Consider the following 11,781-nt stretch of genomic DNA (forward strand, 5'->3'; position numbering starts at 1 on the left):
CGTTCTAGACAGAGCCCACCGTATAAATCAAATTATACAAAATAAGTCTGATTGGCTACCTAATGATTCTCCGACAATTTTTTAGCCGATTAATGCCATTTAGCCGAATAATCAAATTATCGCTGTCACCTTTGGTCGAATAACGTTACGTAGAATCTTAGTTCGCATACAGTTCAGTTCGCTTCTGTGCAAATTATCCGAACTATTATTGGACATTTTTCATTTAGCAAAGTAATATGTTCGTTTAGGCCACGTTTAGTCGAATAACGTTTCACATTTTATACATTGTTAAAATATTTTCGGACGAATAAATTATCGCTGTTGTAAAAAAATTACGCACTTAATAGACACTTTTTTTCTTACGTACATACATACATATAATCACGCCTGTAGCCCATAAAGGGGTAGCTAGAGCACATTAACTACTAAGATTCAGTGCCACCCTTGGCAAAAAGTAGTTGAAAGAAGTCCAGATTGTGACATTGCAGTGGCAACGCCACAATTTAACCCATACCCCTCAGTCGACTTCTACGACACCTACGGGAAGAAAGGGGGGGGGGCTTCTTAAACAATGTATAAAGTGAAATTCTTTTCGTTGCGGTAATAACTTACATATACTGGCAACATTATGTTCATGAAAAAAATTGATGAGTTGAAAACAATAATACATAATTTACTAAAATTAATCCTTAGAATCAGAACATGATGAGTAATATAAATAAGTAAATGAAATAAATGTGAATTAAAATTAATCTTATAAACGATCTAACAACTAGATTTTTGAATCCGCAGAACACTTTGTACGCAAATTCCAGGCTCCCAGTCAACTCACCAAAAAAAACAAATGATCACTCGGCCTATTGTGTTTCGACCAATTTTGTGTCGGCCAATTTTTACAATTACTAAATGATTATTCGTCGAAAAGTAAATCGGCGTATGAAATTTCTGCCTACCGACTCCGTTTACGAACGAATATTATGCGAAATGAGAATCTTCCAATCGTTATTCGGCCAAAACAGACGTCGGCGAATCGTTGTCGGCGTACCGAAAATCGGCGTATTTTATTTCGGAATATCAATCGGGCACCAAGTCTGATTACACTAAAGTTGGATTTTTAAAGGCAATTGCGGCTAATTTAAAATTAGTGTAGCATTTCACATGAAACTGCAACAAAATAATGTAATAAATAAATAAAGCATGATTATAAAATTCCCGTCTTTTTTTATTGTACCACCTATACAATAATACAACGTGTTTTTTTGTTTTCCGTAAAATTTAAAGGAAAGGGGACTTCTATTGATGAGCCCAACGATGTGTCGAATTTCACGGAAATCAATAAAAACATGGTGTAGAATGGGGAGTTGCCTCCCCACTCCCCCTCACAATATTTAGTTAAATTTTTATCTACATTGCTGATGGTGTAAAATGCAAAATGATTAACTACGTTATCTTATTTTTTATTTCATTAAAAAGTCGTTTTCAGTTTGCTCACGGTCAACCTAACACGCTCCTCCTCGCCTCGCTCGTCGTCGCACCTAACCGGACTCTGTCACATGAGATTTCTGTTACTATGCTTATTATTTCATTAGATTTATGCCTTTCCATTGATAACTAAAAAATAATAAAAAAAACGTAAATTGTTGTTTCGGACATACATTCGGACATGATTTCGGCCTTTTAAAAGTCTGCTAAAGTAGGAATATGCTACACAACAGTATGCATGTTAAAATTCGGCCATGTCAATATTATGCTAATACTATTTTCGGGTAAGGAACTATTCGGCTAAATACTAATTATGCTGAAAGAAAATTCGGCAAGATCAACATTCGTCGTAAAAAAAATATGCGAAACCTGGTATGCGTAATACGTTTCGGACAAAGCAAAGTATGCCAGATAGATGGCACCCAATATGAATATTATTTTGTCCGAAAATAAGTTCGCATAATTTTGTTTACGCCGATTGTTTTTATGAATAAAATTATGTTGCATATATGTATTTGGCATATTTCCTAAAATCAGAATATCCACCCATACTAAATGCTGTGTAGAGAGTCGGTTTGGTTAGGTTCGAACTGCGACCTTAACAAATATATTTTTTCAAGAATTTCGGTTAGGTTAGATTAGAACTGCAACATTAATATAGTAGTATTATCTATGATAAAAATTCTGCATGGTAAATTTCGACTAAACCATGTTATGCAGAAATAATTTATGCATAAAAACCATTCGGCGAATAACCTTTATGCACGAAATATATTCGGACAAACAAAAATATGCCTAGACATATTATGCGTAACTATACTATGCCATAACAGATTATGCAAAAGGTGAATTATGCCAATATAGATTATGCCAAAAAGAATTCTTGATATTAAAATTATGCCAAAACAAGGGGAACCTTGAAATACACATAACCGTGCAAACTATCGGTCGACGGACGTGGACGTGGCCTTGAGCGCATGGACGTCCGATCGAAATCTGGCTCGCTGGATGTTTTGTTCCGTGCACACTGATCGGTCGCGGTCGCGGTCGATTTACGACGGACGTCCGCGTAGTATGTTCCTAGCTTTACACATAACCGTGCAAACTATCGGTCGACGGACGTGGACGTGGCCTTGAGCGCATGGACGTCCGATCGAAATCTGGCTCGCTGGATGTTTTGTGACCGTGCACTCTGATCGGTCGCGGTCGCGGTCGATTTACGACGGACGTCCGCGTAGTATGTTCCTTACTTAGGCCGGCAACAGACGAGTCTTAATTTTCATAATCTTAAAAAAAAATTGTATGCAAACTGACACTGACAGATCTGTCAGTGTCAGTTTGAACTGTCAATTTGCATACAATTTTTTAAGATTATGAATTTTTAAGACTGTCTGTTGCCGGCCTACGTTGTATGCGTTCTATAAAATGAACTTATAATACTTTTCTTACAACCAGACAAGCTAGATCGGAACAAGGTTACGGTCTGCCAGCCTGTCACATCCTTAAACGCCATGCGATTTTTTGCCAAGTCTGTAGAGTCCTTAACATTTGCAAAGACAAAATCATTTGACATTTGACTAGGAAATAAACTCTAGTTGCATTATGGTTTCAATAGTTTCACATCTCATGGTCTAGTGATTTTCACTTAAAATTTAAACAGCGTAAATAAAAGCTTAAGCAATGGCTAAACCTAAACCCGAAGATGCAGCTGAAGACGCCAAAAAGATCGTGGACGAGGCGAAAAATTTCATTGAAAAAGCTGTTGCTGATATTGGAAAGACATCTGCAACTAAACAGCTAATTTTAGGAACTGCGTCAGGATGGTAAGTATAAATAAGTTGTTCAATTGCATCTTGCATTTACCTATTTTAAATGCATAGTTCTAAATAAATATGCGGAAATTGGTTAGTTGTAAAATATGTAACAACTTGTCGTTTTTCTTTAATATAGGGTCACAGGCTTCATCACTATGAAAATTGGAAAAGTGGCTGCTGTTGGATTAGGTGGAAGTGTAATTTTACTACATATTGCCAGCCAGAAGGGATATATTGATATCAACTGGGACAAAATTAACAAGAAAGTTGATAAAATTAGTGACAAAATTGAGAAAGAAACAACAGGGAAGTCTCCTGATTGGTTTGAAAAAGTAAGTATATTGTTTGTCCGTGCTGTGTGATACAGGATAGCATGTAGATTCAGGTTCACCTGTCTTTGTCCCTATAGATTAATTGATCTAAGAGTGATAGAGATGGAGATAAACAATGACATCAACTAGGATGAATCATCAACCTTATTATAGTAATGCAAATATTTGTAACATAAATATGAAATCTTAGCTGTTCATTTATAAAACACTCATGTGTATGATGAACAAGAAAATAAGCTCATGATCTGAAACTTGATTTCTATTGAGTGAATTTATTATTTAGGTGACATATTTGGTGTAGTGTAGGGATAGGATAACCTGCTGCTGCTTTGATACTGAAACCGAAAAAAAAACTGGTAAAAAAGAATTTACAAATATATGTGCATTATTAGATACATTGCCAAGCTTAGGGTTAACTTATCAGACAACACAAGACTAACTTAGGTAGTATGTTTAGGAGTAATGTTAAGTTGCCTTTCCCCATTCATAGCTCCCTTCATCTCATAGCTTAGATAAAATGATCTTGAGGGTTTAATATTTTATTTTGGCAATGAATATAAAATCATTCTACAATTCATTTCTTAATTCTTTTAATTTGTAGGGTTAAGTTATGGAAAATAAAATATTGGAAAACCTAGCTTCATCTTCCATAGAATTCCCAATCTTTGGCTTGTTATGTGCATGTTTTGCATTTTGTATACATTTTTAGCTTGCATGGGTATTCAAATATAGTGGCTACAATCCAGTAGGCAGATATATTCTACATTATGTTCACTTTTATTATGTTGTTTCCTATCATCTATTATGCTTGACTGGTTTTCATGTTGTAAAAGTGGGTTATTAATTGTTATAAAACATTCATTATATTCAAGAAAAAATATTGCTCATATAAAAAGGATTCTATATGTTTTTGGGTTGGTTCACTAAGTTTTATAAATTGAAATTTATTTTGTTGCAGGTATTATTATTTGTCAAAGATAATTCCTATTACTCAGCAGGGTTCACAGGAGGATTTTTTTTTGGTATTGCATCATCCTGAATTACAAGTATTGTGTGTGAGTTAAATAAATTATACCTACATAATTGAAATAGAACCAGTCAAGTGTATAATGATAGTTGCAGAAAGATAAAAAAATAGATGTGGTAGATTATTCTGACTGACTTTAGTTGTAAGAACTTTTGGAAGCCACCAGTATTAGTGCTACAACAGAATACAAAATTATGAAGTACCACTTGTAGTGTGCATTGTTCTTTGTTGTAGTTGTACTATTTAGTTACAGTTTTTAAACATAATACTAGAAAATCATGAACAGCATTTTAATAAATTGTAAAGTCAAGGAACCCCTATTGCATAGAGCCATATATATTTGCAAAACTAATTTATTTTCATTGTGGTGGGGTGGGGGTCTCTATCTGTATCTGACTGTATGGGTGTGGGCAATACACAAAACTATATGTATAATGAGATTTTTCTACTCCCGTACGGTTATTCCATCTGAAAGTCTCGCCAAAATCGACCGAGTGGTTTGTGTCCTACCTTGCTGACCGTGCTCAGGCAGTCAAATCCAGTTGTTCCTTATCTGCCTGGTGTGATCTGAACACTGGAGTACCACAAGGTGGGATTCTTTCTCCTCTTTTATTCTCCGTCTTCATTGATCAAATCACCTCCAAAATCCGTAGCTCTTACCACTTGTATGCAGATGACCTGCAGCTGTACACTCAAGCTCATGTAGAAGACATAGACTCTGCCATTTCGCTGATTAATGACAACCTGGATCACATAGCTGAATGGTCCAGTAGCTTCGGTATCAGCGTCAATCCAGCGAAATGTCAGGCTATTGTTTTAGGAAGCCAACATCAGCTGGTAAAGCTCGGTGCTGTTGCCGTTGCACCGATCCTGTTTGATGGCACCGTCATTCCAATATCTAAGCAAGTGAAAGATCTCGGCCTTGTTTTAGACTCAAGCCTTACTTGGCATGACCAGGTATCTGAAGTCAGTCGTAAGGTGTGTGGAACACTCCGTTATCTTTATAAATTTAAGAATTTTCTTCCAGTCGGTACTAAGAAATTACTCGTGCAAGCGCTAATTTTACCAGTCATTGACTATGCAGACGCGTGCATGACCAATATCTCACAGGAGCATCTCAACAAACTTGACCGTCTTATTAACAATGGCATTCGATTCATCTTCGGCCTACGCAAATACGACCACATTTCTTCATATCGTCGCCAGTTAAATTGGCTTTCCATTCGTCGTCGTAGGTCTTTTAGAATCCTGAGCATGTTATTCTCCATTTTGTTCGAGCCCTACTCTCCCAGTTATCTGAAATGTAAATTCACTTTCATTACCCCCCGTCCAGGCTGTGAACTACGTTCCTCCCGCTCTCTCAAACTCTCCATTCCTTCTCACCGTTCTGGTTTCGTCTCTAACTCCTTCGCCGTCGAGGCAATCCGCCTTTGGAATTCTCTCCCCCTCTATTCGACAAGCCCCAAGCAAACTCGTTTTCAAACGACTGCTCCGCAAGCATCTTCTGGCAGAAGAATTCAAATAATGTTCACCATCATATATATGTAATTATATATATTAGTCTATCTTTATATAAATTTATATATGTATTAGTATTCAACCTGAGTTTAGTAAATTTATGTTTGATGTCACGATTACATTTGTCTCTGTTAGCTATTATTTCTCCCTTTTTTTTTTTTTTTTTTTTTGATGACCCAGGGGGAATCCATTATGGATCCCACTGGCCCGGGAGAAGCCAGTGGGTATGTCCGACTCGCACGGACTAAACCCCCTGGGGCGTTCCGCCGCTCGCTGTTTGGACGGGGTTTCGGGCACTCGGTTGTAGGCCTCCGATACCCCGTCAGCGTTGCCCTTGCGGGCCCTTCTCGAAAGGTGCTTAGGCAGCTTACTGCGCTAAAGGCCCTCGGAACACGGGAGGGCCTTCCAGCTCGGAACCTCGTTGAGGCGGGTGATGGGACTCCCGATCCATCACCCGCAGGTTCCATGGGCGCCAGAAGAGTTCCGGCGCCCGGCGGTGGACATGGTCTTTGGTTCCACCGCTAACCAAGTCGGCCGCAAAGGATAGGGAGAACGGCGCACCGTAATACCGGCACTCCTCTTCCCTTGTGGCCCCACCAATGCCGCTACAGCGGAGCGGCCCCGCCAAGGTCGCAGGGGGTAGGGAGAGTGGCGCACCGCTATACCATCACGCCTCTCCCCCTGCGATCCCACCTCGGCCGCCGAGGACGGAGAACGGCTCACCGCAATACCGACACTCCTCTTCCTCGACGGTCCTCCGCCAATGCGTCACAAGCGGGCTTATGAAGCCCACTTGGAGCATCCTCCTCGGGCCAGCTCGCCCAGCAAAAAGCCGGCCCTGGTTGCCTCTTCGCTTCACCGTGGGTGACCAAGCCACGGTTACTAAGCCCCTCCACCACGACAAGGTGAGCAACCTGCGGGGGGAGCTATTATTTCTCCTGCGCCAACATATATGTCTCTGTTTAACCCAATGGTTGACTGGTAGAGAATGCCTTTTGGCATTAAGTCCGCCATTTGTACATGTTTCTTTAGTTGTGCAATAAAGTTTAAATAAATAAATAAAATAAATAAAATTCCATTTATAGGGTCGTGCATAGATCTCTAAAACCCTACATAAAAGTCTATTCCCTAAAGCCAGCCCTGGCCGGTTTCCCGCGCACCCACGCAGTAACGTAATATCCTAAAAAACATTGTTTGGCTCTGTAACCATGGCAACGCATTGTTATAACGTTGCTGCGTGGGTGCCGGCGAGCCGACGGGGACTGGCTTTGGGGAGCTGGCGGGGTCGCTGGTAGTGCAAACGACGTGCAAAAATTATTCTGCAAAACTATTAAATCTAAGTAGTAAGTGTATGGTCGTAGAAAACGGAATGTATGCACCGGTGTTTAATTGAGTCAAAAAATACTTGTGTCGTCTTTATTAAAAATTCAAATTGTTACCCACGTACTCGCCGCCTTTTTTGACCTCTTTTAAACGCCGGTTGTATAAATATATATATTATTATATTTATTATATATATATAATAGTATTTTCAAAAAAGGCATGTGGGTAACAATTTGAATTTTTAATATGTATATATATTATATATATATTGCCTATGTGTCCTAGATAGTTTGCCAGACAATGTAAAATAGTGGTTTAACATACCTATAGATCAATATGTAAGTACTCTTTATTAATTTATTTAAAACATATTTTGTTTCAGGCCGAGCGCTTTGTTGATCGTAAATTGGATAAAGCAGAAGGACTGTTGAAAAAGAAGGAACTTAAAGCAAAACGCTGGTACAGCAATTTTACAGATGATGGAAGTTATCGCGCAACTGAAAGCCACGTGTTTTTAGCATCCTTTGTCGCTGGCATGGCAGTAGGCTTACTTTGTGGCAAATAATTGAAATCATTAACAAATGTATAATATCCACTCCACTTGCATATTTAGTAATTTAAGTAGGTATTGTCTGGGGCAGGCGCTTACACCACTTTTACGATACCTTGCGGTGTTCGAAATAAGCCCTATGAACACTGAGCTCTGCGAATGTCTCTACGAATATGAGTAGAGTAAGCAACTCATAGGCCTCATAGCCCATTTTCCCTGAGATCAGTAATATTTATGAATGTTTTCCTCGATTTCTTCGTAAAAATAGTATGTAATGATACTTCTAAAAATTGTGTTTAAATATTGTACCTAGTACTAGAGTCAATAAATTATTGTAGATATAATATGTTATCGTTTACTTAAGTCGTCATTGTCGTGGTTGTAATATGTAAGTATATTATTAAACTCTGTAAAAAAGTGTAATTAAACTATTTTTAATTTGTTTTACCCTCACACATTATACAATGAAGAACTCAGCAATCACTTACATATTATTATTAAAAATAGTACTTTACGATATAAGAGCGGAAAAGAAGAAGTTTTAAACGAGTGGCGATAGATTAAAACACTGAGCTACGAATTCCTTGTGTACATATGGCCCTAAGTTTCTACCTGACATGACATGTCCTGCTTTGCGAACTAGTGCGGAAAAAACAACACTAGTACATTACTCGTGTCATCGCCACTCGTTTCGGTCTTCCTATTTTCAGCACTTGTATTGTATTGTACAACGTTTTTCAGTACTGGGGCCCGTTTCTCGAAAGGTACAAGCCTTGTATTACAAGTGCGCTAACTGTCAAATCGTATGGGTTGTCATGGAGACACACTTGTAATACAAGGCTTGTACCTTTCGAGAAACGGGCCCCAGATGGCCCTCCGAAGTTTCGACCTGACAAAAAATGAACCAAGTGGCACTAGTGCGATAAAAAAGCACCATCTGTACTGAAATGATACATTACGAGACAAGTGCGTAATAAAGGAAGTTCGAAACGAGTGGCGATAAATTAAAACACGACCAAAGGGAGTATTTTAAATCGACACGAGTTACGAATTTCCTTTTCGCACGAGTATCGTACGACGTTTTTCAGTACAGATGGTCATCCGAAGTTTCGACCTGGCATATAATGAACCGCTTCTCGCACTAGTGCGTAAAAAAAAAACACCATCAGTACTAAAAAAGTATTGTATACAATTGTTATTGTTCAACTCAGTCAAAAATACTCGTGGCGTCTTTATTAACAATTTTCGGGTTCGCCTCAAATTATTACCCGCGCCACTCGCCTTTTTTGACCTCTTTTAAACGCCAGTTGCATAAAATACTATTTTACGTTGCTCAGTGGGTTCGTTTTTTGAAAGTGGTAAGTTTTCTTCCTGGGGTGAAATTAGAAATAAACTATTAGTATTACAGGATCTGAGTAAGGACTTGTAAATGTAATAAGACCTTATGTTTCCAGCACCGATAGCCGTCCCTATCGCACTATTTGAAAGTTTGCCTGCCTGAAAGCAAAGTACCTAGGTATCAAACGTCAGTGCCACTTACCGGACCCGCCAGTGACGCTTGAAGCAGCAGGAAACCGTCGACAGCAAAAAACGATGAATGAATGAAAGTTTATTCACAAGAACATATGGTGCATTACAGTAGATGTTATAAAGTATTTACATTGGAGATCCTTAATATGCTCTGCCACAGGGCATGTGAAAATTTCCATGTTCACTACATGTCAAAGCATGTGAATATTAATTGCATACATGCAATGTCTTCCTTACAAACTAAGAATATTAGGTGTGTTGAGGCTATAATGCCTATCTGATGCTGGCACCTCGGTGCGTGTAGCAAGTCTAGGAACCGGAAATCCGGGGTTATACTTAGGATAAACCTGCAGATGGCACTGCAATCGTTTCAACTGAAGAGTGGACTTTGCGAGTTCAAATTGCGGGACCGGTATAAGCATTATATTAATTAAAGTTTCAGGTAATTATGTATTAATGGGCCATTTCAAAGTTGTCCACCCCACTTTTTTTGGATTTATAAATTTTTATGTGGTTTCCATTCAGATTCGCGAGCTCTTTCAATCCTAATAGGAGAAAAGTGTCCATTTTTTCATACGTTTTGTATTCTGTACCGCCATACAAAACGTATGAAATAATTTTTAAGAAAAAAAACCGTCGCCTTTCGGGTTCTGGTGAAAGCTACTTGCGAATGTTGGATTATGTAGAAATGTGTAAGTATTTCTTAAAACTGCTTTTAATGCTTTAATTATTAGATGGCAACACAAATAAATATACGTATAACGTTAAGGTTTGAGGAGTTTCCTCAATTCCTCATGAATCCGATTATATTATAAGAAATCGAAGCTTGACAAACTTTGACTTGAAAACTCAATATGCTTAACAAACATAACTAAATAAATGTCACTGTTCTGAACTAAATGCATGCTTTTCTTCCAAAAATACCAAAGTCACTATGAGTGTGCCGTTCAGATTTGAGGAGTTCGGTTCTGACTATCATCAGCAGTTCCACTGCACCAAATGTCACTGTTCTGGACGTAAGTGCATGCTGTTCTTATAAAAATACCAAAGTCACTATAAGCGTGCCGTTCAGATTTGAGGAGTTCGGTTCTGACCATCATCAGCAGTTCCACTGTACCAAATGTCACTGTTCTAGACGTAAGCGCATGCTGTTCTTATAAAAATGGCAAAGTCACTATAAGCGTGCCGTTCAGATTTGAGGAGTTTAGGTTCTGGCCATCATCAGCAGTTCCACTGCACCAAATGTCACTGTTCTGGACGAAAGTGCATGCTGTTCTCATTAAAATACCAAAGTCACTATAAGCGTACCGTTCAGATTTGAGGAGTTCGGTTCTGACCATCATCAGCAATTCCACTGCACCAAATGTCACTGTTCTGGGTGAAAGTGCATGCTGTTCTTATAAAAAAACCAAAGTCACTATAAGCGTGCCGTTCAGATTTGAAGAGTTCCGTTCTGGCCATCATCAGCAGTTCCACTGCACCAAATGTCACTTTTCCGTACCTAAATGTATGCTGTTCCTTTAAAAACACAAAAATCACCATATGTATGCCTTTCAGATTCGAGGAGTTCCCTCGATTTCTCCAGGATCCCATCATCAGAACTGGGTTCTGAGAAAAATGGGACCAATCTGTATGCATATACATTCAATCAAAAAAAAATTTTCAAAATCGGTCCAGTAACGACGGAGATATCGAGGAACAAACATTTAAAAAAAATTGGTTGTCTGTAAAGTCGGTTACGGACGGTAGTTTAACGTGATAACGTCAAACATTACAGTAGTATAGACAGGGGCGGTCAGAGTATAGCAAAAGGGGCCCGATTCTGGGACTTTTTCACGTTTTTTTCATGAAGAATAGAGATAATATCTCTAGTCTCCCTGGTTTTTTTGTTCTTATTTGAAAGAATGCAATAAAATAAGCATCTTTTATGAATTAAAGTTTTTTTTAAAACCTACTAATTTAGGAGTTGAGTGGTGCAAAGTTGCAAAATTTTCCCGTAGCATTACTAAGGCGCCAGAGACAGAAAGCGATATCGACGGAGCCCCGCGCCTATTCTGTGCAGTTTGGCCTTCGGCCGTTTGAAGATACCTAACGGTAACGAACCTGTCATTTTGTATCCTAGACCGTTTGCGAGACACGCGTTAATTTTATTAAAGTGCTAGTGCCATTTACTAATCTTAGAACCCTAATATCTCAGTAAAAAAT

The 11,781-nt window shown here is 38.6% G+C and overlaps 1 protein-coding gene across 2 annotated transcripts; it reads left to right on the forward strand.

The window, feature by feature from the left end:
* The first annotated feature begins 3,070 nt into the window (after positions 1-3,070).
* Positions 3,071-8,469, forward strand: LOC125225809 (FUN14 domain-containing protein 1). 2 transcript variants are annotated; one of them, XM_048129664.1, is made up of 4 exons: positions 3,071-3,305; positions 3,433-3,628; positions 4,587-4,683; positions 7,879-8,088. In XM_048129664.1, the coding sequence occupies exons 1-3, from the start codon at positions 3,163-3,165 to the stop codon at positions 4,665-4,667; spliced, it is 420 nt and encodes a 139-aa protein (XP_047985621.1). In that variant the 5' UTR covers positions 3,071-3,162; the 3' UTR covers positions 4,668-4,683; positions 7,879-8,088. The 2 variants fall into 2 exon arrangements, with proteins under 2 accessions (XP_047985621.1, XP_047985620.1); XM_048129663.1 differs by lacking the exon at positions 4,587-4,683 and having other exon boundaries at positions 3,073-3,305; positions 7,879-8,469.
* Positions 8,470-11,781: the final 3,312 nt, after the last annotated feature.

This window comes from Leguminivora glycinivorella, chromosome 4, assembly GCF_023078275.1.
Source record: "Leguminivora glycinivorella isolate SPB_JAAS2020 chromosome 4, LegGlyc_1.1, whole genome shotgun sequence".
NCBI lineage: Eukaryota > Metazoa > Arthropoda > Insecta > Lepidoptera > Tortricidae > Leguminivora > Leguminivora glycinivorella.